The 25,552-nt window shown below is 47.5% G+C and overlaps 1 protein-coding gene across 5 annotated transcripts in view; it reads right to left on the bottom strand.

The window, feature by feature from the left end:
• The window catches only part of LOC135503837 (ubiquitin-like modifier-activating enzyme 1), a 58,388-nt gene extending 34,494 nt beyond the window's left edge, over positions 1-23,894 (bottom strand). For 2 of the 5 annotated variants that reach the window (XM_064921987.1, XM_064921991.1), the window contains exons 1-7: positions 17,146-17,345; positions 10,089-10,205; positions 9,737-9,795; positions 8,403-8,571; positions 5,695-5,829; positions 3,709-3,906; positions 3,255-3,387 (exon numbers count right to left, since the gene is read on the bottom strand). In XM_064921987.1, coding sequence (XP_064778059.1) covers positions 3,255-3,387; positions 3,709-3,906; positions 5,695-5,829; positions 8,403-8,571; positions 9,737-9,795; positions 10,089-10,205 — 811 coding nt within the window. In that variant the 5' untranslated portion in view covers positions 17,146-17,345. Of the gene's footprint in view, positions 1-3,254; positions 3,388-3,708; positions 3,907-5,694; positions 5,830-8,402; positions 8,572-9,736; positions 9,796-9,893; positions 9,998-10,088; positions 10,206-17,145; positions 17,346-20,231; positions 20,479-23,870 lie in introns of those variants that run through there. The other 3 variants (XM_064921989.1, XM_064921988.1, XM_064921990.1) reach the window with 3 other exon arrangements.
• Between the last annotated feature and the right edge of the window lie 1,658 nt (positions 23,895-25,552).

The following is a 25,552-nucleotide window of genomic DNA, read 5'->3' as shown; positions in this document are numbered from 1 at the left end:
CCCGGTGACCACGGCAGCAGCAGCCCGGTTCCCGGTGACCACGGCAGCAGCCGCCCGGTTCCCGGTGACCACCACGGCAGCAGCAGCCCGGTTCCCGGTGACCACGGCAGCAGCAGCCCGGTTCCCGGTGACCACGGCGGCAGCCGCCCGGTTCCCGGTGACCACGGCGGCAGCAGCCCGGTTCCAGTACTGTTTGAGCAGACGAGCCACCTCCTATGTCATTGCCACGCCAGTACTAAGTCATGTTAATGGCGCTATTTCCCAACCCACGACGACACAAACCGAAGGGTATCCTGGGAAGGAGGTTTGAGTAGTTTGCGAGGTAACTTTGGACAACTGAGTTCAACTTGGGTTAAACGGTCATACGAAAATGGTTCACCTTTCAGCCAGGAAATATTCAATGGCAACGAATGCTTCAGATTTAAATAGTTGCGAGTTTGTCTGCCCCATAGCTAACTCCACTATACTGAACGAAAGGGCAGCTGCGTGTTGAGGATCAACTAAAGGACAGCCGCGTGTTGAGGACCAACTAAAAGGACAGCCGCGTGTTGGGGACCAACTAAAGGACAGCCGCGTGGAGGACCAACTAAAAGGACAGCCGCGTGTTGAGGACCAACTAAAGGACAGCCGCGTGTTGAGGACCAACTAAAGGACAGCCGCGTGTTGGGGACCAACTAAAGGACAGCCGCGTGTTGGGGACCAACTAAAAGGACAGCCGCGTGTTGGGGACCAACTAAAGGACAGCCGCGTGTTGGGGACCAACTAAAGGACAGCCGCGTGTTGGGGACCAACTAAAGGACAGCCGCGTGTTGGGGACCAACTAAAAGGACAGCCGCGTGTTGAGGACCAACTAAAGGACAGCCGCGTGTTGAGGACCAACTAAAGGACAGCCGCGTGTTGAGGACCAACTAAAGGACAGCCGCGTGTTGGGGACCAACTAAAGGACAGCCGCGTGTTGGGGACCAACTAAAGGACAGCCGCGTGTTGGGGACCAACTAAAAGGACAGCCGCGTGTTGAGGACCAACTAAAGGACAGCCGCGTGGAGGACCAACTAAAGGACAGCCGGGTGTTGAGGACCAACTAAAGGACAGCCGCGTGTTGAGGACCAACTAAAGGACAGCCGCGTGTTGAGGACCAACTAAAGGACAGCCGCGTGTTGAGGACCAACTAAAGGACAGCCGCGTGTTGGGGACCAACTAAAGGACAGCCGCGTGTTGAGGACCAACTAAAGGACAGCCGCGTGTTGAGGACCAACTAAAGGACAGCCGCGTGTTGGGGACCAACTAAAGGACAGCCGCGTGTTGAGGACCAACTAAAGGACAGCCGCGTGTTGAGGACCAACTAAAGGACAGCCGCGTGTTGAGGACCAACTAAAGGACAGCCGCGTGTTGAGGACCAACTAAAGGACAGCCGCGTGTTGAGGACCAACTAAAGGACAGCCGCGTGTTGAGGACCAACTAAAGGACAGCCGCGTGTTGAGGACCAACTAAAAGGACAGCCGCGTGTTGAGGACCAACTAAAGGACAGCCGGGTGTTGAGGACCAACTAAAGGACAGCCGCGTGTTGAGGACCAACTAAAGGACAGCCGCGTGTTGAGGACCAACTAAAGGACAGCCGCGTGTTGAGGACCAACTAAAGGACAGCCGCGTGTTGAGGACCAACTAAAGGACAGCCGCGTGTTGAGGACCAACTAAAAGGACAGCCGCGTGTTGAGGACCAACTAAAGGACAGCCGCGTGGAGGACCAACTAAAAGGACAGCCGCGTGTTGGGGACCAACTAAAGGACAGCCGCGTTGAGGACCAACTAAAGGACAGCCGCGTGTTGGGGACCAACTAAAGGACAGCCGCGTGTTGAGGACCAACTAAAGGACAGCCGCGTGTTGGGGACCAACTAAAAGGACAGCCGCGTGTTGAGGACCAACTAAAAGGACAGCCGCGTTGAGGACCAACTAAAGGACAGCCGGGTGTTGAGGACCAACTAAAGGACAGCCGCGTTGAGGACCAACTAAAGGACAGCCGGGTGTTGAGGACCAACTAAAGGACAGCCGCGTGGAGGACCAACTAAAAGGACAGCCGCGTGTTGAGGACCAACTAAAAGGACAGCCGCGTGTTGAGGACCAACTAAAAGGACAGCCGCGTGTTGGGGACCAACTAAAGGACAGCCGGGTGTTGAGGACCAACTAAAGGACAGCCGCGTTGAGGACCAACTAAAGGACAGCTGCGTGTTGAGGACCAACTAAAGGACAGCCGCGTTGAGGACCAACTAAAGGACAGCCGCGTGTTGAGGACCAACTAAAAGGACAGCCGCGTGTTGGGGACCAACTAAAGGACAGCCGCGTGTTGGGGACCAACTAAAGGACAGCCGCGTGTTGGGGACCAACTAAAAGGACAGCCGCGTGTTGAGGACCAACTAAAGGACAGCCGGGTGTTGAGGACCAACTAAAGGACAGCCGCGTGTTGGGGACCAACTAAAGGACAGCCGCGTGTTGAGGACCAACTAAAGGACAGCCGCGTGTTGAGGACCAACTAAAGGACAGCCGGGTGTTGGGGACCAACTAAAGGACAGCCGGGTGTTGAGGACCAACTAAAGGACAGCCGCGTGTTGAGGACCAACTAAAAGGACAGCCGCGTGTTGGGGACCAACTAAAGGACAACCGCGTGTTGAGGACCAACTAAAATCAGATTTCCTTCCTTGCAATGATTGCATCATCATCCCTTCATTAGAGGAAGAGGACTGACTTACATATTTTATTAACCAAAATGTTTGTGTTACATATTTTAACATTATAATATAATATAAAATATGCCTCACCCAGGTTCTTGATTTCTATTGGCTGGCAGCCGTATAAAATAGGACTCACCCAGGGTCTTGATTTCTATTGGCTGGCAGCCGTATAAAATAGGACTCACCCAGGGTCTTGATTTCTACTGGCTGGCAGCCGTATAAAATAGGACTCACCCAGGGTCTTGATTTCTATTGGCTGGCAGCCGTATAAAATAGGACTCACCCAGGGTCTTGATTTCTACTGGCTGGCAGCCGTATAAAATAGGACTCACCCAGGGTCTTGATTTCTACTGGCTGGCAGCCGTATAAAATAGGACTCACCCAGGGTCTTGATTTCTATTGGCTGGCAGCCGTATAAAATAGGACTCACCCAGGGTCTTGATTTCTATTGGCTGGCAGCCGTATAAAATAGGACTCACCCAGGGTCTTGATTTCTATTGGCTGGCAGCCGTATAAAATAGGACTCACCCAGGGTCTTGATTTCTACTGGCTGGCAGCCGTTGAGCTCCGTCATGCCCTGGACCTCGGTGAAGGTCACGAAGTCTCCGCTCTCAAACCCGTGGCGAGCCTCGTCTAGACACGTCACCACGCCTGAAGCGTCCTACACACACAAGAGAGATTGAGATGACTCGGGGCGTCTTACACCGACAAGAGAGGGGGATTTGATAGGCACAAAATGTCCCATACAAAGACAGAGAAACTACTCTGAAGCAGGTATGAGTCAGCACAACATAGAAAACCTAGATGAGTGGTAATCAGATACGTGTACACCAACCAGATGTGATCTATCTAGTAGGATACCAGCTTGGGTGATGACAGCACTCAGGGTGTAGCATCTAGGGCGTAGGGATCTAGGGCGTAGGGATCTAGGGCATAGGGATCTAGGGCATAGGGATCTAGGGTACTAACCTAGGGTACTAACCTTGGTGATCATGGAGATCATAGCAGAGAGAGGCTGCTCTCCGTTGGTATCGATCACCAGCATCTCCTCCCCGAAGTCACAGAAGAGCTGTCCGAAGAGTCCCCGTGTGTCAGCGATCACCAGCTTGATGCCGTTACTGTGACAGAAGTCTCCAACACGCTGCTGCTCCTCTAGAGGGGAGTTGGTCAGGACCACAACCTACAACACAGAGGCGTGTTATCACACGCGCTATAGTACACGACATTAACGGAACTAATGATTGTGCCCCTGCTCTTCCCTAATGATGACGGTGTGTTCAGTCTTCAATCTGTCGCGTGTAGAATATCTTAAGCCTATTCTAATAGTGATGGGCCCTGCTTTTCTGAAGTTGCAAGATATTGAAAGCCAAGAAATTGCTAGATGCAGCATTTGATTGCCGATTGATAGGCCTAGCGCACAGTTCTTGACTGTCTAACCTGGTGGCCGACCTGCTAATACCGTTCCCCTCGCCTCGCTCTAAGTCCCTCGCTATGAAGGATGCGTTTGTGTGTTCTCCCATTCAAAAAAAATAAATACTGAATCTTAGGAGTTGATTCTTTGTGGAATCGAATCTTGACACTCAAGAAATGGGAGTCGCCGACTCTTCACCACGTCGTTAACAGTTGGACAAACTGCAGAGAACGGCAAACGACAGCAGCGAAGTACAGCAACACTGAGAGGTTAAATGAGAAGGAAATGCCCTTATAGTTGGAGTTGAGGTACAGTAGAGGTCGTGCAGGTCAGTAACGGGCATTGTGACTTTTTTTTTTTTATCACACAACAGTCAATGATTTGAATTTTTTTCTTTATTTAAAAATCAACAACTATTTTTTTTACATTGTAGAATAATAGTGAAGAAACTATGAAATAACACATGGAATAATGTAGTAACCAAAACAAGTGTTAAACCAATCAAAATATGAGTTTCTTCAAAGTAGCCACCCTTTGCCTTGATGAAAGCTTTGCACACTCTAGGCATTCTCTCAACCAGAATCACCTGGAATGCTTATTCAACAGTCTTGGAGATCCCACACATGCTGAGTACTTATTGGCTGCTTTTGCTTCACTCTGCGGTCCAACTCATCTCAAACCATCTCAATTGGGTTGAGGTCAGGTGATTGTGGAGGCCAGGTCATCTGATGCAGCACTCCATAACTCTCCTTATTGTCAAATAGCCCTTACCCAGCCTGGTAGTGTGTTGGGTCATTGTCCCGTTGAAAAACAAATGATAGTCCCACTAAGCGTAAAGCAGATGGGATGGTGTATTGCTGCAGAATGCTGTGGTAGTCATGCTGGTTAAGTGTGCCTTGAATTCTAAATAAAATCCCAGACAGTGCCACCAGCAAAGCACCTCCACACCATAACACCTCCTCCTCCATGCTTCACGGTGGGAAACACACATGCAGAGATCATCCGTTCACCCACACCGCGTCTCACAAAGACACGGCGGCTGGAACCAAAAATCTCCAATTTGGACTCATCAGACCAAAGGACAAATTTCACTCACCCACTCCTCCAATGACACGGCGTCCTCCGAGGTAACATTAGGCTCTGTGTTTATAGCTTGATAATTAGCGATATGCTAGCCTATTAGCCACGTTATGACTGACTCGTGATCTTTGACCTCGCTAGTTTAACTCCATTGACATTCCTCCGTAACCCAAACGGGTGGAGGCAGCAAACCATGTACCAGACCAGCTGGGATTTACAACCCGACAGCAAACATTTCAGGGACTAGCAAGAAATGTATTGGTGAATCTATTCTGCCAACGATGACTGACTGTACATCATGGAATTTTGAGTCAAATAGAACAGATTTTTTTTAAACCTCTCATTAAGTTGGTTTTGTAGCATGAACTGGAAATTGGATATTTTTGACCGATATGATTATTTCATATGTGAAAAGTAGTTAAAACGCTGTCAGTTCCACTTTAACTAGGTAAGGGGGTCGATGGGTAACAGTTTTACCTGGAACTGAGTCAGGTAATCGTCGATGAGGACTCCAGTGTAGGCTACTACAGGTACGTAGCTGTTGAGTTCAGCCAGGCGAATCCGAGACACCTCAGCCCTGTTCTTCCCCAGGTCCTCCTCACGCAGGTAGAACTGTGGACAGGAGAGAGAGAACGTTACTACAGAGATGGGTCCTCCTCACGCAGGTAGAACTGTGGACAGGAGAGAGAGAACGTTACGACAGAGATGGGTCCTCCTCACGCAGGTAGAACGGGAGACAGAACGTTACTACAGAGATGGGTCCTCCTCACGCAGGTAGAACTGTGGACAGGAGAGAGAGAACGTTACTACAGAGATGGGTCCTCCTCACGCAGGTAGAACTGTGGACAGGAGAGAGAGAACGTTACTACAGAGATGGGTCCTCCTCACGCAGGTAGAACTGGAGACAGGAGAGAGAGAACGTTACTACAGAGATGGGTCCTCCTCACGCAGGTAGAACTGTGGACAGGAGAGAGAGAACGTTACTACAGAGATGGGTAGGAGCACCTTTGGCAGCGATTACAGCGGTGAGTCTTTCTGGGTAAGTCTAAGAGTGATTACAGCTGGGAGTCTTTCTGGGTAAATCTCTAAGAGTGACTACAGCTGTGAGTCTTTCTGGGTAAGTGTCTAAGAGCTTTCCACACCTGGATTGTGCAACATTTGCTCATTATTATTTTCAAAATTCTTCAAGCACTGTCAATTGGTTGTTGATCATTGCGAGACAACCATTTTCAGGTCTTGCGTAGATTTGGCCTTGTGTTTTAGGTTATTGTCCTGCTGAAAGGTCAATTCATCTCCCAGTGTCTGGTAGAAAGCAGACAACCAGGTTTTCTATGATTTTGCCTGTACTTCGCACCATTCCATTAAAAAAATGTATCCTGAAAACTGCCGTCCTTAATGGTGACAAGCATACTCATAACATGATGCAGTCACCATTATGCTTGAAAATATGGAGAGTGGCAACCAGTATTGTGTTGTATTTTTCAAACATAACACTTTGTGAATTGCTTTGCCACATGTTTTTGCAGTATATCTTTAGTTCCTGGTTGCAAACAGGACGTGCATGGAGCTAAATAACAAACAATGTGACTGGACCTGACAACATAGCCAGTGATTAAAACACTCCCATACTGGGACCGAGTGGCCCACGCAGAACGAGAGAGAAAGAGAGAGACAGAGAGGATGCAGAACGACAGAGAGAGGATGCAGAACGAGAGAGAGAGGATGCAGAACGAGAGAGAGGATGCAGAACGAGAGAGAGAGAGAGGATGCAGAACGAGAGAGAGAGAGAGGATGCAGAACGAGAGAGAGAGAGGATGCAGAACGAGAGAGAGAGAGGATGCAGAACGAGAGAGAGAGAGGATGCAGAACGAGAGAGAGAGAGGATGCAGAACGAGAGAGAGAGAGGATGCAGAACGAGAGAGAGAGAGGATGCAGAACGAGAGAGAGAGAGGATGCAGAACGAGAGAGAGAGAGGATGCAGAACGAGAGAGAGAGAGGATGCAGAACGAGAGAGAGAGAGGATGCAGAACGAGAGAGAGAGAGGATGCAGAACGAGAGAGAGAGAGGATGCAGAACGAGAGAGAGAGAGGATGCAGAACGAGAGAGAGAGGATGCAGAACGAGAGAGAGAGGATGCAGAACGAGAGAGAGAGGATGCAGAACGAGAGAGAGAGGATGCAGAACGAGAGAGAGAGGATGCAGAACGAGAGAGAGAGGATGCAGAACGAGAGAGAGAGGATGCAGAACGAGAGAGAGAGGATGCAGAACGAGAGAGAGAGGATGCAGAACGAGAGGAGAGAGAGGATGCAGAACGAGAGGAGAGAGAGGATGCAGAACGAGAGGAGAGAGAGGATGCAGAACGAGAGGAGAGAGAGAGAGAGGATGCAGAACGAGAGGAGAGAGAGGATGCAGAACGAGAGGAGAGAGAGGATGCAGAACGAGAGGAGAGAGAGAGAGAGGATGCAGAACGAGAGGAGAGAGAGAGAGAGGATGCAGAACGAGAGGAGAGAGAGGATGCAGAACGAGAGGAGGGAGAGGATGCAGAACGAGAGGAGGGAGAGAGGGGATGCAGAACGGGAGGAGGGAGAGAGAGGATGCAGAACGAGAGGAGAGAGAGGATGCAGAACAAGAGGAGAGAGAGAGGATGCAGAACAAGAGGAGAGAGAGAGGATGCAGAACGAGAGGAGGGAGAGAGGATGCAGAACGAGAGGGAGAGAGGATGCAGAACGAGAGGGAGAGAGGATGCAGAACGAGAGGAGAGGATGCAGAACAAGAGGAGAGAGGATGCAGAATGAGAGGAGGGAGAGAGGATGCAGAACGAGAGGAGAGGATGCAGAACGAGAGGAGAGGATGCAGAACGAGAGGAGAGAATGCAGAACGAGAGGAGAGAATGCAGAACGAGAGGAGAGAGGATGCAGAACAAGAGGAGAGAGAGAGGATGCAGAACGAGAGGAGGGAGAGAGGATGCAGAACGAGAGGAGGGAGAGAGAGGATGCAGAACAAGAGGAGAGAGAGAGGGGATGCAGAACAAGAGGAGGGAGAGAGAGGGGATGCAGAACGAGAGGAGAGAGAGGATGCAGAACGAGAGGAGAGAGAGGATGCAGAACGAGAGGAGGGAGAGAGGATGCAGAACAAGAGGAGGGAGAGAGAGGGGATGCAGAAGGAGAGAGAGGCCCCGTAGTGTACCTGTGAGGAGAGGTCTCTCCATTCAGCCTGTCCCTGGTCATGCAGGGTAACACTCTTGACTCCTCCCAGGATGACGTTCTTAGCGATCTCCACGCCCAGCCCTCTCAGCCCTGAGACCAGGACGTTGGAGCTCTGCATGCGCTTCATAGCATCATGGCCCAACACGTAGCTATGGAGGAGAGAATACAGTCTTCATAAGACTACATAACACCTCTCTAAAACACTACGTCAGCCCTGAGACCAGGATGTTGGAGCTCTGCATGCGCTTCTTAGCATCAAGGCCCAACCCATAGCAATGGAGGAGAGAATACAGGCCAGGGTTTTTCCTGGATGAAAAAGGGGCTTAGGTGGTGGGCGTGGCCAGCCTGGCTGATTATTATTATTTTTTAACAAATTAGAGAAGCCTATCCTGGTGGTGAAGAGAAATGTTTCCATTTTTAAGTACAGTTCCTGCAATTCTACACATGTTCCCATGTCTAATGCTTCAGTTGATTCAGAAAGTATGTACACCCCTTGACTGTTTCCATTTTCCGTTGCATGGTGGGATTAAAATGGATTTCTACAAAATCATTTGAAAGAGATCTACAAAAAAAATACTCTAATGTCAAAGTGGGGGGGGGGGGTGTGTAAACATTTTGCAGAAATAATTTAATGGAAAATAATATATATCTCGATTACGTTAAATATTGAACCCCATGAGTCAATACGTTAGAATCCCCTTTGGCAGCGATTAAAGCTGTGAGTGTTTCTGAGTAGGTCTCTAAGCTTTCTTTTTTTTAAATTCTTGAAGTTCTCAAGCTGGTTGCCGATCATTGCTAGACAGACATTTTCAAGTCTCGCAACGGATTTTCCAGCCGATTCACGTCAAAAACTGTAACTAGGCCACTCAGGAACATTCCCTGTCTTCTTGGTAAGGAACTCCAGTGTAGATTTGGCCTTGTGTTTTAGGTTATTGTCCTGCTGAAAGGGGCATTTGTCTCCCAGTGTCTGGTGGACAGCAGACTGAATAATGGTGCCTGTCAGTGTGTTCGGACATCCCACAGGTCCTACTAACACCCCACACACAGGGGGAGCTGTTTCCTCTTCAGACAGTTGCTTTATTTCTGGTCAATTGCACATAAAATCATGATAAAAAAATAAAAAATAAAATTGCGAACCAAAATAAACTAAAACGCAACCAATCAAAAATGTGTTGTCGCACTGCCAGCTCAAACGGTCAGACTATTTTGGTCTCGGTATCCAACCTCGTCACAAGTTCTACTGGATGCTCTCATGAGTCTTCCCAAGTACCCCAGGTTGACTGTGTGTTATTGGGCTATAGATACGGTACTTACAGCTGTCTGGAGTACAGGCCTTCGTCGATCTCAGCATCATTGCCATTCTTAGCCATGCCCTGGAGAAAACAACAGGAGTGAGAACCAGTCCCACACACACACACACACACACACACAGATCAGTGAAAACAGACAGAGGAGCAGTGTGTGTACGTACGTTGGTGGGTGTGTGAGACAGTTCAGTTCTGACAGAGTTAGAGGAGGAGCAGTGTGTGTACGTACGTTGGTGGGTGTGTGAGACAGTTCAGTTCTGACAGAGTTAGAGGAGGAGCAGTGTGTGTACGTACGTTGGTGGGTGTGTGAGACAGTTCAGTTCTGACAGAGTTAGAGGAGGAGCAGTGTGTGTACGTACGTTGGTGGGTGTGTGAGACAGTTCAGTTCTGACAGAGTTAGAGGAGGAGCAGTGGGATCCCGTCTTCGTCTCGGAGTCTGACACGCGACGCTTCTTGGACAGCGGCGAGCTGGACATCTGAAAACACACACACACACACACACACGCAGCTGAGTATACGCCACACACACACACACGCAGCTGAGTATACGCCACACACACACACACGCAGCTGAGTATACAGCACACACACACACACACGCAGCTGAGTATACAGCACACAATACAGCTCACGCAGCTGAGTATACAGCACACGCAGCTGAGTATACAGCTCACACAGCTGAGTATACGCCACACACACACACACACGCAGCTGAGTATACAGCACACAATACAGCTCACGCAGCTGAGTATACAGCACACGCAGCTGAGTATACAGCACACGCAGCTGAGTATACAGCTCACACAGCTGAGTATACAGCTCACACAGCTGAGTATACAGCTCACAATACAGCTCACACAGCTGAGTATACAGCTCACACAGCTGAGTATACAGCTCACACAGTTGAGTATACAGCTCACACAGTTGAGTATACAGCTCACACAGCTCACAATACAGCTCACACAGCTGAGTATACAGCTCACACAGCTGAGTATACAGCTCACACAGCTGAGTATACAGCTCACACAGCTGAGTATACAGCTCACAATACAGCTCACACAGCTGAGTATACAGCTCACACAGCTGAGTATACAGCTCACACAGCTGAGTATACAGCTCACAATACAGCGCACACAGCTGAGTATACAGCTCACACAGCTGAGTATACAGCTGAGTATACAGCTCACACAGCTGAGTACACAGCTCACACAGCTGAGTACACAGCTCACACAGCTGAGTACACAGCTCACACAGCTGAGTACACAGCTCACACAGCTGAGTATACAGCTCACACAGTTGAGTATACAGCTCACAATACAGCTCACACAGCTGAGTATACAGCTCACACAGCTGAGTACACAGCTCACACAGCTGAGTATACAGCTCACAATACAGCTCACACAGCTGAGTATACAGCTGAGTATACAGCTTACACAGCTGAGTATACAGCTCACACAGCTGAGTATACAGCTTACACAGCTGAGTATACAGCTCACACAGCTGAGTATACAGCTCACACAGCTGAGTACACAGCTCACACAGCTGAGTACACAGCTCACACAGCTGAGTACACAGCTCACACAGCTGAGTACACAGCTCACACAGCTGAGTATACAGCTCACACAGCTGAGTATACAGCTCACACAGCTGAGTATACAGCTGAGTATACAGCTTACACAGCTGAGTATACAGCTTACACAGCTGAGTATACAGCTCACACAGCTGAGTATACAGCTCACACAGCTGAGTACACAGCTCACACAGCTGAGTATACAGCTCACACAGCTGAGTACACAGCTCACACAGCTGAGTACACAGCTCACACAGCTGAGTATACAGCTCACACAGCTGAGTATACAGCTCACACAGCTGAGTATACAGCTCACACAGCTGAGTATACAGCTGAGTATACAGCTTACACAGCTGAGTATACAGCTTACACAGCTGAGTATACAGCTCACACAGCTGAGTATACAGCTCACACAGCTGAGTATACAGCTTACACAGCTGAGTATACAGCTCACACAGCTGCGCTGGTAAAACAGCTGACATAACAGTGGTCCTAACAGGACTGACACTGACACGCTGCATCACTGGACAGTTCCACTGACACGATCTAGCGAATATTTTAAAAATAACAACACTCAAAAATACTTGACAATGGTGTGTGTACACCGATTTAGTAGAGCACACCTTGTTGTGCAATGAACCTGTCTGGCTAAGAACTCAACAAGCCCTTGTCTGCCCAGGTAATGTCAATGGGTAGGAGTAATGGAGGCCTGTAGGGCTGATGTAAAACCATTCCAAGACACTGAAAACAGTCTGTGCCTACAGAACAAGGACTGATGGTGTCTGTCTACACATCTACACTTCTCGAGTACAACACCCTCCAACTACCCCCCCTCCATCTATCCCTCTTTTGATCCCTCACTCCCTCCCCCCACCCATCTATCCTTTACTCACTCCACCCATCTATCACTCCCTCCCCCCATCTATCCCTTACTCACTCCACCCATCTATCACTCCCTCCCTCATCCATCTATCACTGCAGCCGAGGTGAGTAAAACATTTAAACGTGTTAACCCTCGCAAGGCTGCAGACGGCATCACCAGCCGCGCCCTCAGAGCATGCGCAGACCAGCTGGCTGGTGTGTTTACGGACATATTCAATCAATCCCTATATCAGTCTGCTGTTCCCACATGCTTCAAGAGGGCCACCATCGTTCCTGTTCCCAAGAAAGCTAAGGTAACTGAGCTAAATGACTACCGCCCCGTAGCACTCACTTCCTTCATCATGAAGTGCTTTGAGAGACTAGTCAAGGACCACATCACCTCCACCCTACCTGACACCCTAGACCCACTCCAATTTGCTTACCGCTCAAATAGGTCCACAGACGATGCAATCTCAACCACACTGCACACTGCCCTAACCCATCTGGACAAGAGAAATACCTATGTCAGAATGCTGTTCATCGACTACAGCTCGGCATTCAACACCATAGTACCCTCCAAGCTCGTCATCAAGCTCGAGACCCTGGGTCTCGACCCCGCCCTGTGCAACTGGGTACAGGACTTCCTAACGGGCCGCCCCCAGGTGGTGAGGGTAGGTAACAACATCTCCACCCCGCTGATCCTCAACACTGGGGCCCCACAAGGGTGCGTTCTGAGCCCTCTCCTGTACTCCCTGTTCACCCACGACTGCGTGGCCACGCACGCCTCCAACTCAATCATCAAGTTTGCGGACGACACAACAGTGGTAGGCTTGATTACCAACAACGACGAGACGGCCTACAGGGAGGAGGTGAGGGCTCTGGGAGTGTGGTGTCAGGAAAATAACCTTACACTCAACGTCAACAAAACTAAGGAGATGATTGTGGACTTCAGGAAACAGCAGAGGGAACACCCCCCTATCCACATCGATGGAACAGTAGTGGAGAGGGTAGTAAGTTTTAAGTTCTTCGGCGTACACATCACAGACAAACTGAATTGGTCCACCCACACAGACAGCATCGTCTGTGTGGGTGGACCAACCTCAGGAGGCTGAAGAAATTCGGCTTGTCACCAAAAGCACTCACAAACTTCTACAGATGCACAATCGAGAGCATCCTGGCGGGCTGTATCACCGCCTGGTACGGCAACTGCTCCGCCCTCAACCGTAAGGCTCTCCAGAGGGTAGTGAGGTCTGCACAACGCATCACCGGGGGCAAACTACCTGCCCTCCAGGACACCTACACCACCCGATGTTACAGGAAGGCCATAAAGATCATCAAGGACATCAACCACCCGAGCCACTGCCTGTTCACCCCGCTATCATCCAGAAGGCGAGGTCAGTACAGGTGCATCAAAGCTGGGACCGAGAGACTGAAAAACAGCTTCTATCTCAAGGCCATCAGACTGTTAAACAGCCACCACTAACATTGAGTGGCTGCTGCCAACACACTGACACTGACTCAACTCCAGCCACTTTAATAATGGAAATTGAATAGGAAATGTAAATATATCGCTAGCCACTTTGAACAATGCTACCTTATATAATGTTACTTACCCTACATTATTCATCTCATATGCATATGTATATACTGTACTCTATATCATCGACTGCATCCTTATGTAATACATGTATCACTAGCCACTTTAACTATGCCACTTTGTTTACATACTCATCTCATATGTATATACTGTACTCGATACCATCTACTGTATCTTGCCTATGCTGCTCTGTACCATCACTCATTCATATATCTTAATGTACATATTCTTTATCCCCTTACACTGTGTATAAGACAGTAGATTAGGAATTGTTAGTTAGATTACTTGTTGGTTATTACTGCATTGTCGGAACTAGAAGCACAAGCATTTCGCTACACTCGCATTAACATCTGCTAACCATGTGTATGTGACAAATAAATTTGATTTGATTTTGATTTGATTATCACTCCCTCCCTCCCTCATCCATCTATCACTCCCTCCCTCCCTCATCCATCTATCACTCCCTCTCTCATCCATCTATCACTCCCTCCCTCCCTCATCCATCTATCACTCCCTCCCCATCCATCTATCACTCCCTCCCTCCCTCCCTTATCCATCCATCACTCCCTCCCTCCCTCCCTTATCCATCCATCACTCCCTCCCTCCCCCATCCATCCATCACTCCCTCCCCCATCCATCCATCACTCCCTCCCTCCCTCCCCCATCCACCCATCACTCACTCCCTCCCCCATCCATCCATCACTCCCTCCCCCATCCATCCATCACTCCCTCCCCCATCCATCCATCACTCACCCACTCCCCCATCCATCCATCACTCACTCACTCCCCCATCCACTCACTCACTCACTCCCTCATCCATCTATCACTCCCTCCCTCCCTCATCCATCTATCACTCCCTCCCTCCCTCATCCATCTATCACTCCCCCCCCCCCATCCATCACTCCCTCCCCCCATCCATCACTCCCTCCCTCCCCCATCCATCACTCCCTCCCCCATCCATCCATCACTCCCTCCCTCCCCCATCCATCCATCACTCCCTCCCTCCCCCATCCCTCCCCCATCCATCCATCACTCCCTCCCTCCCCCATCCATCCATCACTCCCTCCATCACTCCCTCCCTCCCCCATCCATCCATCACTCCCTCCTTCCCCCATCCATCCATCACTCCCTCCATCACTCCCTCCCTCCCCCATCCATCCATCACTCCCTCCATCACTCACTCCCTCCCCCATCCATCCATCACTCACTCCCCCATCCATCCATCACTCCCTCCCCCATCCATCCATCACTCACCCACTCCCCCATCCATCCATCACTCACTCACTCCCCCATCCACTCACTCACTCACTCCCTCATCCATCTATCACTCCCTCCCTCCCTCATCCATCTATCACTCCCTCCCTCATCCATCCATCACTCCCTCCCCCATCCATCCATCACTCCCTCCCTCCCCCATCCATCCATCACTCCCTCCCTCCCCCATCCATCCATCACTCCCTCCCTCCCCCATCCATCCATCACTCCCTCCCCCATCCATCCATCACTCCCTCCCCCATCCATCACTCCCTCCCTCCCCCATCCATCCATCACTCCCTCCATCACTCACTCCCTCCCCCATCCATCCATCACTCACTCCCTCCCCCATCCATCCATCACTCACTCCCTCCCCCATCCATCCATCACTCACTCCCCCATCCATCCATCACTCACTCCCCCATCCATCCATCACTCACTCACTCACTCCATCCATCACTCACTCACTCCCCCATCCATCCATCCATCACTCACTCACCCATCCATCACTCACTCACCCATCCATCCATCACTCACTCCCCCATCCATCCATCACTCACTCCCCCATCCATCCATCCCTCCCCCATCCATCCATCCCTCCCTCCCCCCTCTATCCTTCAATCTACTAGAGGTCATTGAATCCTTCTCATCCAGGGGGGAGAGTTTTCTAGGCGAGCAGCTACACTGGCCTCTAGCCAATCCCAATGTGATAAAACACGGACAAGCCTGGCCCTGGGAACGGATATGAATAACGGCATTATCAGTGCCTTCCAGACGCAGTGAGAGAGAGTAACAGCAAGGCGTGTTGTTTATGTTACGGTATTGTTTACTATAGGAAATGGCTGCCCTGACTTTCCCAGTATTGTTTATCATCTGTAAGGCCACACCCCATCTCTGCCTCAAACACTGTAAAAACGCTGATTCATTAACCTTTTACTGCAGTGAACTATAGGGGTGCAACACTTCACAATGCCTCGTGGTTGGGGGGGCTGTAACCTGGGCCGTATAGAGCAACAGGATACAAACATAAAACGCTATTTAACTCTAGCATGTCAGGTTATTGATGACAGTGTAGCCATCACACCAAGAAACGAAACCTAAAGAGAATGGTCAAAGTTTGTTTACAAAGAAAATCACAGTCCATTTATTATTTCTAGAAGTAGAGACATAATAAAATGTCATAGCTACACATTCCAAAGCAGGTTAACGGCACATACAAAAAACGTCTAAAAACGATGAATGAGTCTACCAGTAAATAGCGATCAAGCAATGAGATACCACTCATTCTGGGACAGCGCAGTAACTTCTAGAATCATGACAACCAGCCAACAACAGTCGGAAATATTGCCTCCGCTGAGGCCGTCTAGCAATGTACTTAGAATTATGATCACACAAACAACGACTGATGTAGAATGACAACTATTAAACACAACAAATTAAGGCAAGAGATTAAACCGTCAAAATGTGGACACATGTAGCGAAATCAATGCCTGTCAATCTAAAGCTAAACAATATCACAATGATACAGCAAAGCTCAAGTCTAAAACTCAAGTCATATGTGACTTGTTAACGGTGTTAATTCCAGTGCATATTCACTGTCTAACAACAAAGTAAACACCAACGAATCTGTCTAGTTGTGAACAAACAGCCCAGACAACAAGGACGTAAAATATTAGCCAACAGCAACAGGTCAAAGGTAAATCACTTAGACCGTGTGCAGGCTAATAACAAGTGATTTGGCGAGCCGCTCCCGGTGGGACTCGGTCGGAACATAATGAACTAACGATCTAGCACCGGACTGCCTCACTGTCGGTGACCGGAGAGCAGCGTTTCAGCCGCTGGACTGCGGCCTAGCACACGAAGTGCGGAACTGAACTTATGGCTATGGTGCTAACGTTTCATATATAAATATATATATATATATATTTTTTTTTTAAAGCCTCAGTAGCAACGTTAGCTAGCAAATATCACAACCCTCCGAGAGTAATGTATCGGCTATGACTAAGCACCTGACATAAAAATAATAATAAAATCGACCTGAAATAACCGTCTGTAGCTACATAAACGAGTGGCTACTGTAACGTTAGCTAGGAGAAGTAGCTAACACTAGTGTCCATTGATTTGCCTGCCTTACCAATAATCCTTCTCGGTCCCTTCTCAGTGCAAACCGCTCCTCTCGTACCGGATCGGTCTAAAACGTCAAAATAACAACGATGATTGTAGTTCTATGATTGTAGAAAATGGTGTGTGCGGGGTTGAAAAGGCTTCGGGCTATAATGTCGAGTCACTGGATGAGTCCTTGTGTGTGACTGTAACACGGGTGAACAAAACCAAAATGGCAGAGCGGAGGGCTCGACACTAGTTACCACAGCCACAAAGTCAGACAACCCCGCCTTTCCTTTTTTATTAAAATCAGATTTTAAAAACCTTATGTTGAAAAATATATATATCAGATTTTAATAACAGAAACCACATGGCTATACTTAAATTAAGACCAAAAAGCTAAATAGTTTTGTTTTCATTGATTTTAACGATATAGACCAATTTGAGTGTAGCTGTGGTAACCGGTGCGGAAAGCGGTTGTAAATGTAACAGGAATGCGAGGCCTCGGTACCCGTTGTTATTATAACCTCCGTGCGCGCAACACGCTCCGTCTGCCCACTCCGTCCCTCATTGGCTAAGTCAGCCTCAACTGTGTCTAGATCTCACCCACCTGTCAGGGAAAGTGCGTGGCTGTGTCGTTCCCTAAAATACTGTATATAATGAATGAACTGGGGGTAAATAGTCCCCCCCCCCATTTGACTCGGGAAGACATTTCATTCATGCATCTTTACTCTGGACATGTGGTCGTAGTAAACTCACATCGGTGATGGAGATGCTAAAATACTAGTTGGGAGGATGTAGATCATTTCATAAACTTGTTAAGATTTGAGTGACAACAGAGCAACCATTTACTGGCATCTGCCTCTAAATATTTTGTTGTGGTTTTCATTTAGGAGCAGCGGTACATCTAGAACAATTTAAGGATTCTAGCCTTATTTACCTCTCATTTTTCACTGTTACTCCTACATTTATTTGTGTACTGAGGTGCACATGTCCACCTTGTAAAAATGTAAAGAAAGGTTAGCTTTGAGCCCTGGACAACACTAGTATATGGAGCAAAGCTGTGTGGGAAAACAAAGAGTGGTAAACAGTTCATCATGCCTTAAATATATTGTGTGCTCTTGTCTACCTCATAACAGTAGTTATGAACAACAGATTCACAACTATTCATTTGACTGAGTCAATACACCAAATCATTAACGTTGATGAATCTAATTCTAGACTCGCATAGTTCAACCTTAGAAAAGCACTGACTGAAATGAATCAACTATTACCTCTTCAATTTAAAAACGACCATTTACAAATTGCAAACTGAGGGAGAAAAAAAAAAAAAAAAAAAGGATGACTTTTGACTCATTCAGTAAAATTTACTAGTATTTTGAATAATGTAGTTCATTCGAGTCATTAATGCACAGTGCGCGCAGGACACTCATCAATTGAAAAGCAAAGCAGCAACACGTGCACAGAGATTGAAAGAGCGTCCATTCCTAAAACGCAGACTGCTTGAAAAAAAAAAAACAGTATGTATCTAAACTAGTAGATTGAATGAAACTAATAGAAACATATTGATTAGGAAGCTGACAAATGAAAACAGTATTCTTACTCCGGTATGAACATTCAAATGGGATATTTAATTCATGCACCAGAGCACTAATGAAGGGTCTCCTTGCGGTCAGCACTAGCAGGTCAAATTAATGACAAAATGAACGTGTCACTCAGAAAAATGAGTCATAACTGGTCAGTAAAAAAAATATAAAAAAATAAAAAAAGTTGTTTTGTTTAAAAAGACCTGCTGGTATACAAACTCCACATCACTAATAGGGAGAAGTGGCGGGACTGCACACAAAAGAAGAGCGGTATGTGTGACAGATGAAGGACTGAAAGTCAATCTGATAGGAAACAAAAGGAAAGTACCGTTAAGACTGTCACTTTAAAGATTCTACCGGTAGGTTGCAGTGCTTGCTCACTCGTACGGGTGCAGGGATGTGCATGCTTGTGAAAGACCACATCACTGGGTCGAAATGAGTTGATACGGTACTTGATTTTCTGTAATGGTCGAATGTTTTTCTACATTCTATTGCAAACAATAGCCGGCTATGATAGATTTTGCTCACAAGCCAAGTGAATATGGAAGTACTTAGCCATATTTTAGGGTTATGGGGGTGAGCATCCTTAGTATAATAGAGGCGAATTAATGTTAGGGGGAGGGGGTGGTTGGCAAATGACACAAAGGCCTAAGTGGGCCGCTTCTTCTCGGGAGCAGAGGAGGAGAAGAGGAGGGGTGAGGAGGAGGGGGGTGAGGAGGAGGGGGTGAGGAGGAGAGGGGGAGAGGAGAGGGGGAGAGGAGGAGGGGTGGGGTGGGGGGAGAGGAGGAGGGGTGGGGTGGGGGGAGAGGAGGAGGGGTGGGGTGGGGTGGGGTGGGGGGAGAGGAGGAGGGGAGGCCGTGGCAAAGGGTTCGGATCTCTGTCGCAGTAGAAATTCAAATGGACCCCTTTTATGTTAGTTTAGACTAATCACCCCCAACAACCCAAAAAAAAATATTCTACAAGCGTTAAAACACATTCATTACACACACGACTTGTGAATGTTCCTGTAACGTTTACCACACGAGTTGGTCAATAACGTTAAATTAACGACATGGGTATAGCTAACTAACTAGCTGCTCCTGGCTTCATGTTCTAACAAAGCCGACGATTGTAACACAAGCTAACCAATTTCAATCTTGCTATCTAGTGAACTGAATCCGTCAATTCCGAGCTTGCTAGCTGGCAATGGACTCACGTTAGCATCGTGCTAGCTAACCAAGCCAACAGTAACGTAGATTACCGTTGGCTAGCCAGTGGTTTGCTAACGATGTTAGCTATACTAAAGTTGGCCCAAGTAGTTGCCGTTAAACTGTTTAATGTATGTAGCGAGCAGGCTATCAAAGAAAGGACTGTCGCCATGGCTAAAAATGTAGTACATTTGTAGTGTTTTTTTGTTGGTCTAAGTAACTAACGTTAATTGACCGGTTAACGTTGATACATTGGACTTGTGTCGTTAGCAAGTAGCTACATCTAGCTAACTAAATTAGCACCACTGTTAATTAGCATTAGCGACATAGTATGAATAACTCACCACATCCGATATTATTCAGGCCTGATCCGTAGTATCAAAAACAAACAAAACCTTGTCTAGGTAAAAAAACAACAACAAACGTAACAATTAATCTCAACGATAAAAAAAAAGATCAATGTCTGTCAAAGTTGTGGGATCTGAGTGAGTTTTTCACACTGCTGGACGGTTGCCTGGCCGGCTATTCCCATAGACATTAGGGCTTTTTCCAGCACCGCTTAGTAGCTCTTCAGATGAAAAGCAAAGCAGCAACATGTGCACGGTAGAATGAACGACCGATGTCCAAAACGTGGTAGTGCTTGAACAAAATAAATATAAAAATGTAGGTATCTTAGCTAGTAAATTTAATTAAACGAATTGAAATATATTGATTAGAACACTGACAAAAATCAACTATTTTTTATTATTTTTTATTCCGCTATGAACATTCAAAATTGTATTTTTTGTGTGAAAATGTATTAGAAAATATTTTACCACCCCCCCGTACTTTTGGCATACATTAGTCTGGCCCAGAAGTGTCATGACGCAATGACTGCCTGATGGGACATGTAGGCACAAGAAAGACTGGAATTTAGTTGAGACATCGGGCTTGTTTGAGTGGTAAGGCAGAGGAGGCACATCTGCGACAGCCGAAAGTCGGACACTGTTGTGGTTTTCCAACAGCAATGCTCAATGCAACATAAGTGCGTTTTATAATGTCGCAATAAACGCCTCTCCAACCAACATATCACTCACTCAAACTGAAAATATGTGTACAATCAATTGGTGATAGAGACTCCTCACATTCATTTGTAAGTTTCCACTGTATAGGCCTACATAAATTGTTGCTAAATTAGTTTCTGTTTCGGTCACATTTGCATGGGTCAAACAAAAACACTTTACTGATTGGTTGACAATAGAGCCTCCCACAATGCAGGCGAAGGTTGAAGTTGGTGAAGCAACTACAGAAACTTGCAGTCAAATCTTCATGACCTTTGATCACTAAAGTTCATGCAGTGAACATGCAAAGTCGGACAATTTTTACCCCCATAATGTAACACACTCTGAAAGGACTTGACAAAAGTGATCTGGTCTTGACCAATGATGGTCACCATCTTGACAAAAGTGATCTGGTCTTGACCAATGATGGTCACCATCTTGACAAAAGTGATCTGGTCTTGACCAATGATGGTCACCGTCTTGACAAAAGTGATCTGGTCTTGACCAATGATGGTCACCATCTTGACAAAAGTGATCTGGTCTTGACCAATGATGGTCACCGTCTTGACAAAAGTGATCTGGTCTTGACCAATGATGGTCACCATCTTGACAAAAGTGATCTGGTCTTGACCAATGATGGTCACCGTCTTGACAAAAGTGATCTGGTCTTGACCAATGATGGTCACCGTCTTGACAAAAGTGATTTAGTCTCCTCTGCACTACTGCAAAGCCATAAAACCTACCCATTCCAGCAATTTATCTTCTTAAAGGGTAACTCTCAAACCCAATTTCTGCTTTTTCCCAACCCCTTAAAAAGAAAGAAATGCATTCAGGTGAGAAGTTGTGGGTGGGGATAATTCCTCATAAATATACATTTTGGGGTTGGATAAATGTAGATGTACCTGATCCCAACACTTTCTCACTACATATATTTTTAAAAATCTTATAATAAATAACATTTATAAAAAGTTATTTAATATATTTTTTACCCCCCAATTTCGTGATATCCAATTGGTAGTTAGTCTTGTCTCATCGCTGCAACTCCAATACGGACTCGGGACAGGCGAAGGTCGAGGGCAATGTGTCCTCCAAAACACGACCATGCCAAGACGCACTGCTTCTTGACACACTGCTCGCTTAACCCGGAAGCCAGCCGCACCAATGTGTCGGAGGAAACACCGCTAGAGCGTGATGGGACAAGGCCAACCCGGCCAAACCCTACCCTAACGATGCTGGGCTAATTGGGTGCTGCCTCATGGGTCTCGCGGCCAGCTGCGACACAGCCCGGGATCGAGCATGGCTCTGTAGTGCGCCACTCGGGAGGCCCCCACTAAAGCATACTTACCAGAAGTCCACTGGCGCGCTCTCATACACTTATGTACATCGCAAGCAAATACACAAGTGTCCAACTGCAGCCCACGATTCAGGGTTCCTGCATGACCCACACCCCCCCCCCCTCGAGCATCCCATTGGTTCCTGCATGACCCCTCCTCGAGCATCTCATTGGTTCCTGCATGACCCCCCTCGAGCATCCCATTGGTTCCTTTATGACCCACCCCCATTGGTTCCTGCATGAACGTCCCCCCTCAAGCACGCCATCTTCATGCTTGTGACTGTGGCTCAAAAGTGAAATAAAAGTATTGAATTTCCACCCCGTCTGCTGTTTACCAGAGTCCTCTTTTCTAGCTGGCAGAAGACGCAAGAGAGTGTGACCTTCGCACCCGTCTGCCGAACATCTGCCCTCACAGTCTTTAACAGAACTGTGGGAAAACAGTCCTCGACAGGCGAAGGACACCGTCTATCGGTGTCGCCCCCGCCTACCTCTAGCTATTCCGGTACACAGCAGGTGTGAGGCGGGGGCGACACCGTGTGCTAGCGACACTATGTGCTAGCTAGCTAGCTAGCAGCACACAGTGTCGCATCCCTCCTGCTGTGTACCTGAATGCTCCTAAGGACTAGTTAGCACAGTGTACTTCACTCACGCTTGCCGAACGCCTGCCCTCGCCGTTGTTAACAGAAAAGCGGGAAAACAGTGCCTGACAGGTGGGGTGAAGGACACTACCCCCACCAATAGGGCGGTGCACAATTGTCCCAGCATCATTCAGGTTAGGGTTTGGCTGGTGTAGGCCGTCATTGTAAATAAGAACTTGTTTTTAACTGACTTGCCTAGTTAAATAAAGGTTAATATATAGAGCCCTTTTTGCATGGAACTTCCTTCCATCTCTTATTGCTCAAATAAACAACAAACCTGGTTTCAAAAACCAGATAAAGCAACACCTCACGGCACAACGTCTCTCCCCTATTTGACATAGATAGTGTGTGCCTTCAAATTTTTTATGTAGTTCTGTCCTTGTCTAATGATGTTCTGTATTATGTTTCATGTTTTGTGTGGACCCCAGGAAGAGTAGCTACTACTTTTGCAACAGCTAATGGGGATCCTAATAAAATACCAAAACCAAATAAATAACGGCGGGTGGCATCCAACGTTATGGTGCATTACCGCCATCTACTGTACTGGAGCGCCCATGACTATGTTTTAATTGAACAAGGCAAGTCAGTTAAGAACAGATTCTTATCTACAATGACAGCCTAGGAACAGTGGGTTAACTGCCTTGTTCAGAGTCAGAACGAGAGATTTGTTTTACCTTGTCGGGTCGGGGGATTCGATCTAGCAACCTTTCGGTTACTAGTCCAACGCTGTGCGATGGAGTCGTAGCTTAAAAATGGACCCAAAAATTATAGAGATTTGTGCAGATGCGGGAACGTCCCTTCTCAAATCACACGAAGACGCCCGTCAAATGCGTGACATTATCTTGCGAGAGTCAATTCAGATAAACTGCATAGGGTATGCCAACGTACATGGTCATACATCCATAATAAGCATGTGTATTTGTTAGCTATTTATCCCCGGGGAGTTCTTGTTGCGAGTTCCTTTTGACTCACCTTAAATGTCCTAGGGGAGCCACCGTTCCTGTGTTAAAGTGTTGTTACTTTGCTAGCCCAAGAGGATGCTAATAAACCCGAGTCGTTTCTAAAACAACCAAGTCTCGTACTTCTACATTAACAGTACTGGACTTGCCGTTGCCTCCCTAGGCTTTATGCCCATGATGGAAATCAACATACGTAGGCTGAATTAAAAAAAAAATATGTAACCTATTTGACTGATAAACTTTCGCTTACAGCCCAATACATTTTTGAATACATATTTAAGTCTACTTAGCATAGGGAAGATCATTACAATTCATTTTCTACAAAAGAGTCACGTCATTTATTCGTTTATTTTACCAGCATTGCTCCGCGCAGGCGCGAGAAAAATAATCTTGCTGTGACGCAGTTCATGCTCGCGGCCCGTCTCTTCTTCGAGGAGGTTAAACGGCGGTTGGCATCTAATAAATGCTGCATTACCGCCGCCTACTTTTTTTATGTATTTAACCTTTGTTTAACCTTTATTTAACTAGGGAAGTCAGTTAAGAACAAATTCTGTAACTCTGATGTCAAGTCTAGTACACCCAAATACTTCTCTGCAGCTGCCACCACAACCTCACTTTTCTGCACTTACCTTCCATCCCTGCAGGACAGTTGATAACATTGCTATAAATGCTATTTTTAATTGTACTTTTATTTTACTAGGCAAGTCAGTTAAGAACAAATTCTTATTTTCAATGACAGCCTAGGAACAGTGGGTTAACTGCCTGTTCAGGGGCAGAACGACAGATTTGTACCTTGTCTTTCGGTTACATTTACATTACATTTAAGTCATTTAGCAGACGCTCTTATCCAGAGCGACTTACAAATTGGTGAATTCACCTTCTGACATCCAGTGGAACAGCCACTTTACAATAGTGCATCTAAATCATTAAGGGGGGGGGTGAGAAGGATTACATATCCTATCCTAGGTATTCCTTGAAGAGGTGGGGTTTCAGGTGTCTCCGGAAGGTGGTGATTGACTCCGCTGTCCTGGCGTCGTGAGGGAGTTTGTTCCACCATTGGGGGGCCAGAGCAGCGAACTAGTCCAACGCTCTAACCACTAGGCTACCCTGCCGCCCCAATACATCCAATCTTACTGAAACATATATTGTTGGTTTATCCCTCTGTTCTGGTACAGATCTACTACACCCCTCCTCTCATGATCCCTCCCTCTGTTCTGGTACAGATCTACTACACCCCTCCTCTGAGGATCCCTCCCTCTGTTCTGGTACAGATCTACTACACCCCTCCTCTCATGATCCCTCCCTCTGTTCTGGTACAGATCTACTACACCCCTCCTCTCATGATCCCTCCCTCTGTTCTGGTACAGATCTACTAGCCACACCCCTCCTCTCATGATCCCTCCCTCTGTTCTGGTACAGATCTACTACACCCCTCCTCTGAGGATCCCTCCCTCTGTTCTGGTACAGATCTACTACACCCCTCCTCTCATGATCCCTCCCTCTGTTCTGGTACAGATCTACTACACCCCTCCTCTCAGGATCCCTCCCTCTGTTCTGGTACAGATCTACTACACCCCTCCTCTCAGGGTCCCTCCCTCTGTTCTGGTACAGATCTACTAGTCACACCCCTCCTCTCAGGGTCCCTCCCTCTGTTCTGGTACAGATCTACTAGTCACACCCCTCCTCTCAGGGTCC

The sequence above is a fragment of the Oncorhynchus masou genome, chromosome 18 (genome assembly GCF_036934945.1).
Source record: "Oncorhynchus masou masou isolate Uvic2021 chromosome 18, UVic_Omas_1.1, whole genome shotgun sequence".
In the NCBI taxonomy this organism is placed as follows: Eukaryota; Metazoa; Chordata; class Actinopteri; order Salmoniformes; family Salmonidae; genus Oncorhynchus; species Oncorhynchus masou.
The sequence above is the reverse complement of the archived record's forward strand: the minus strand, read 5'-3'. Positions and strand labels throughout refer to the sequence as shown.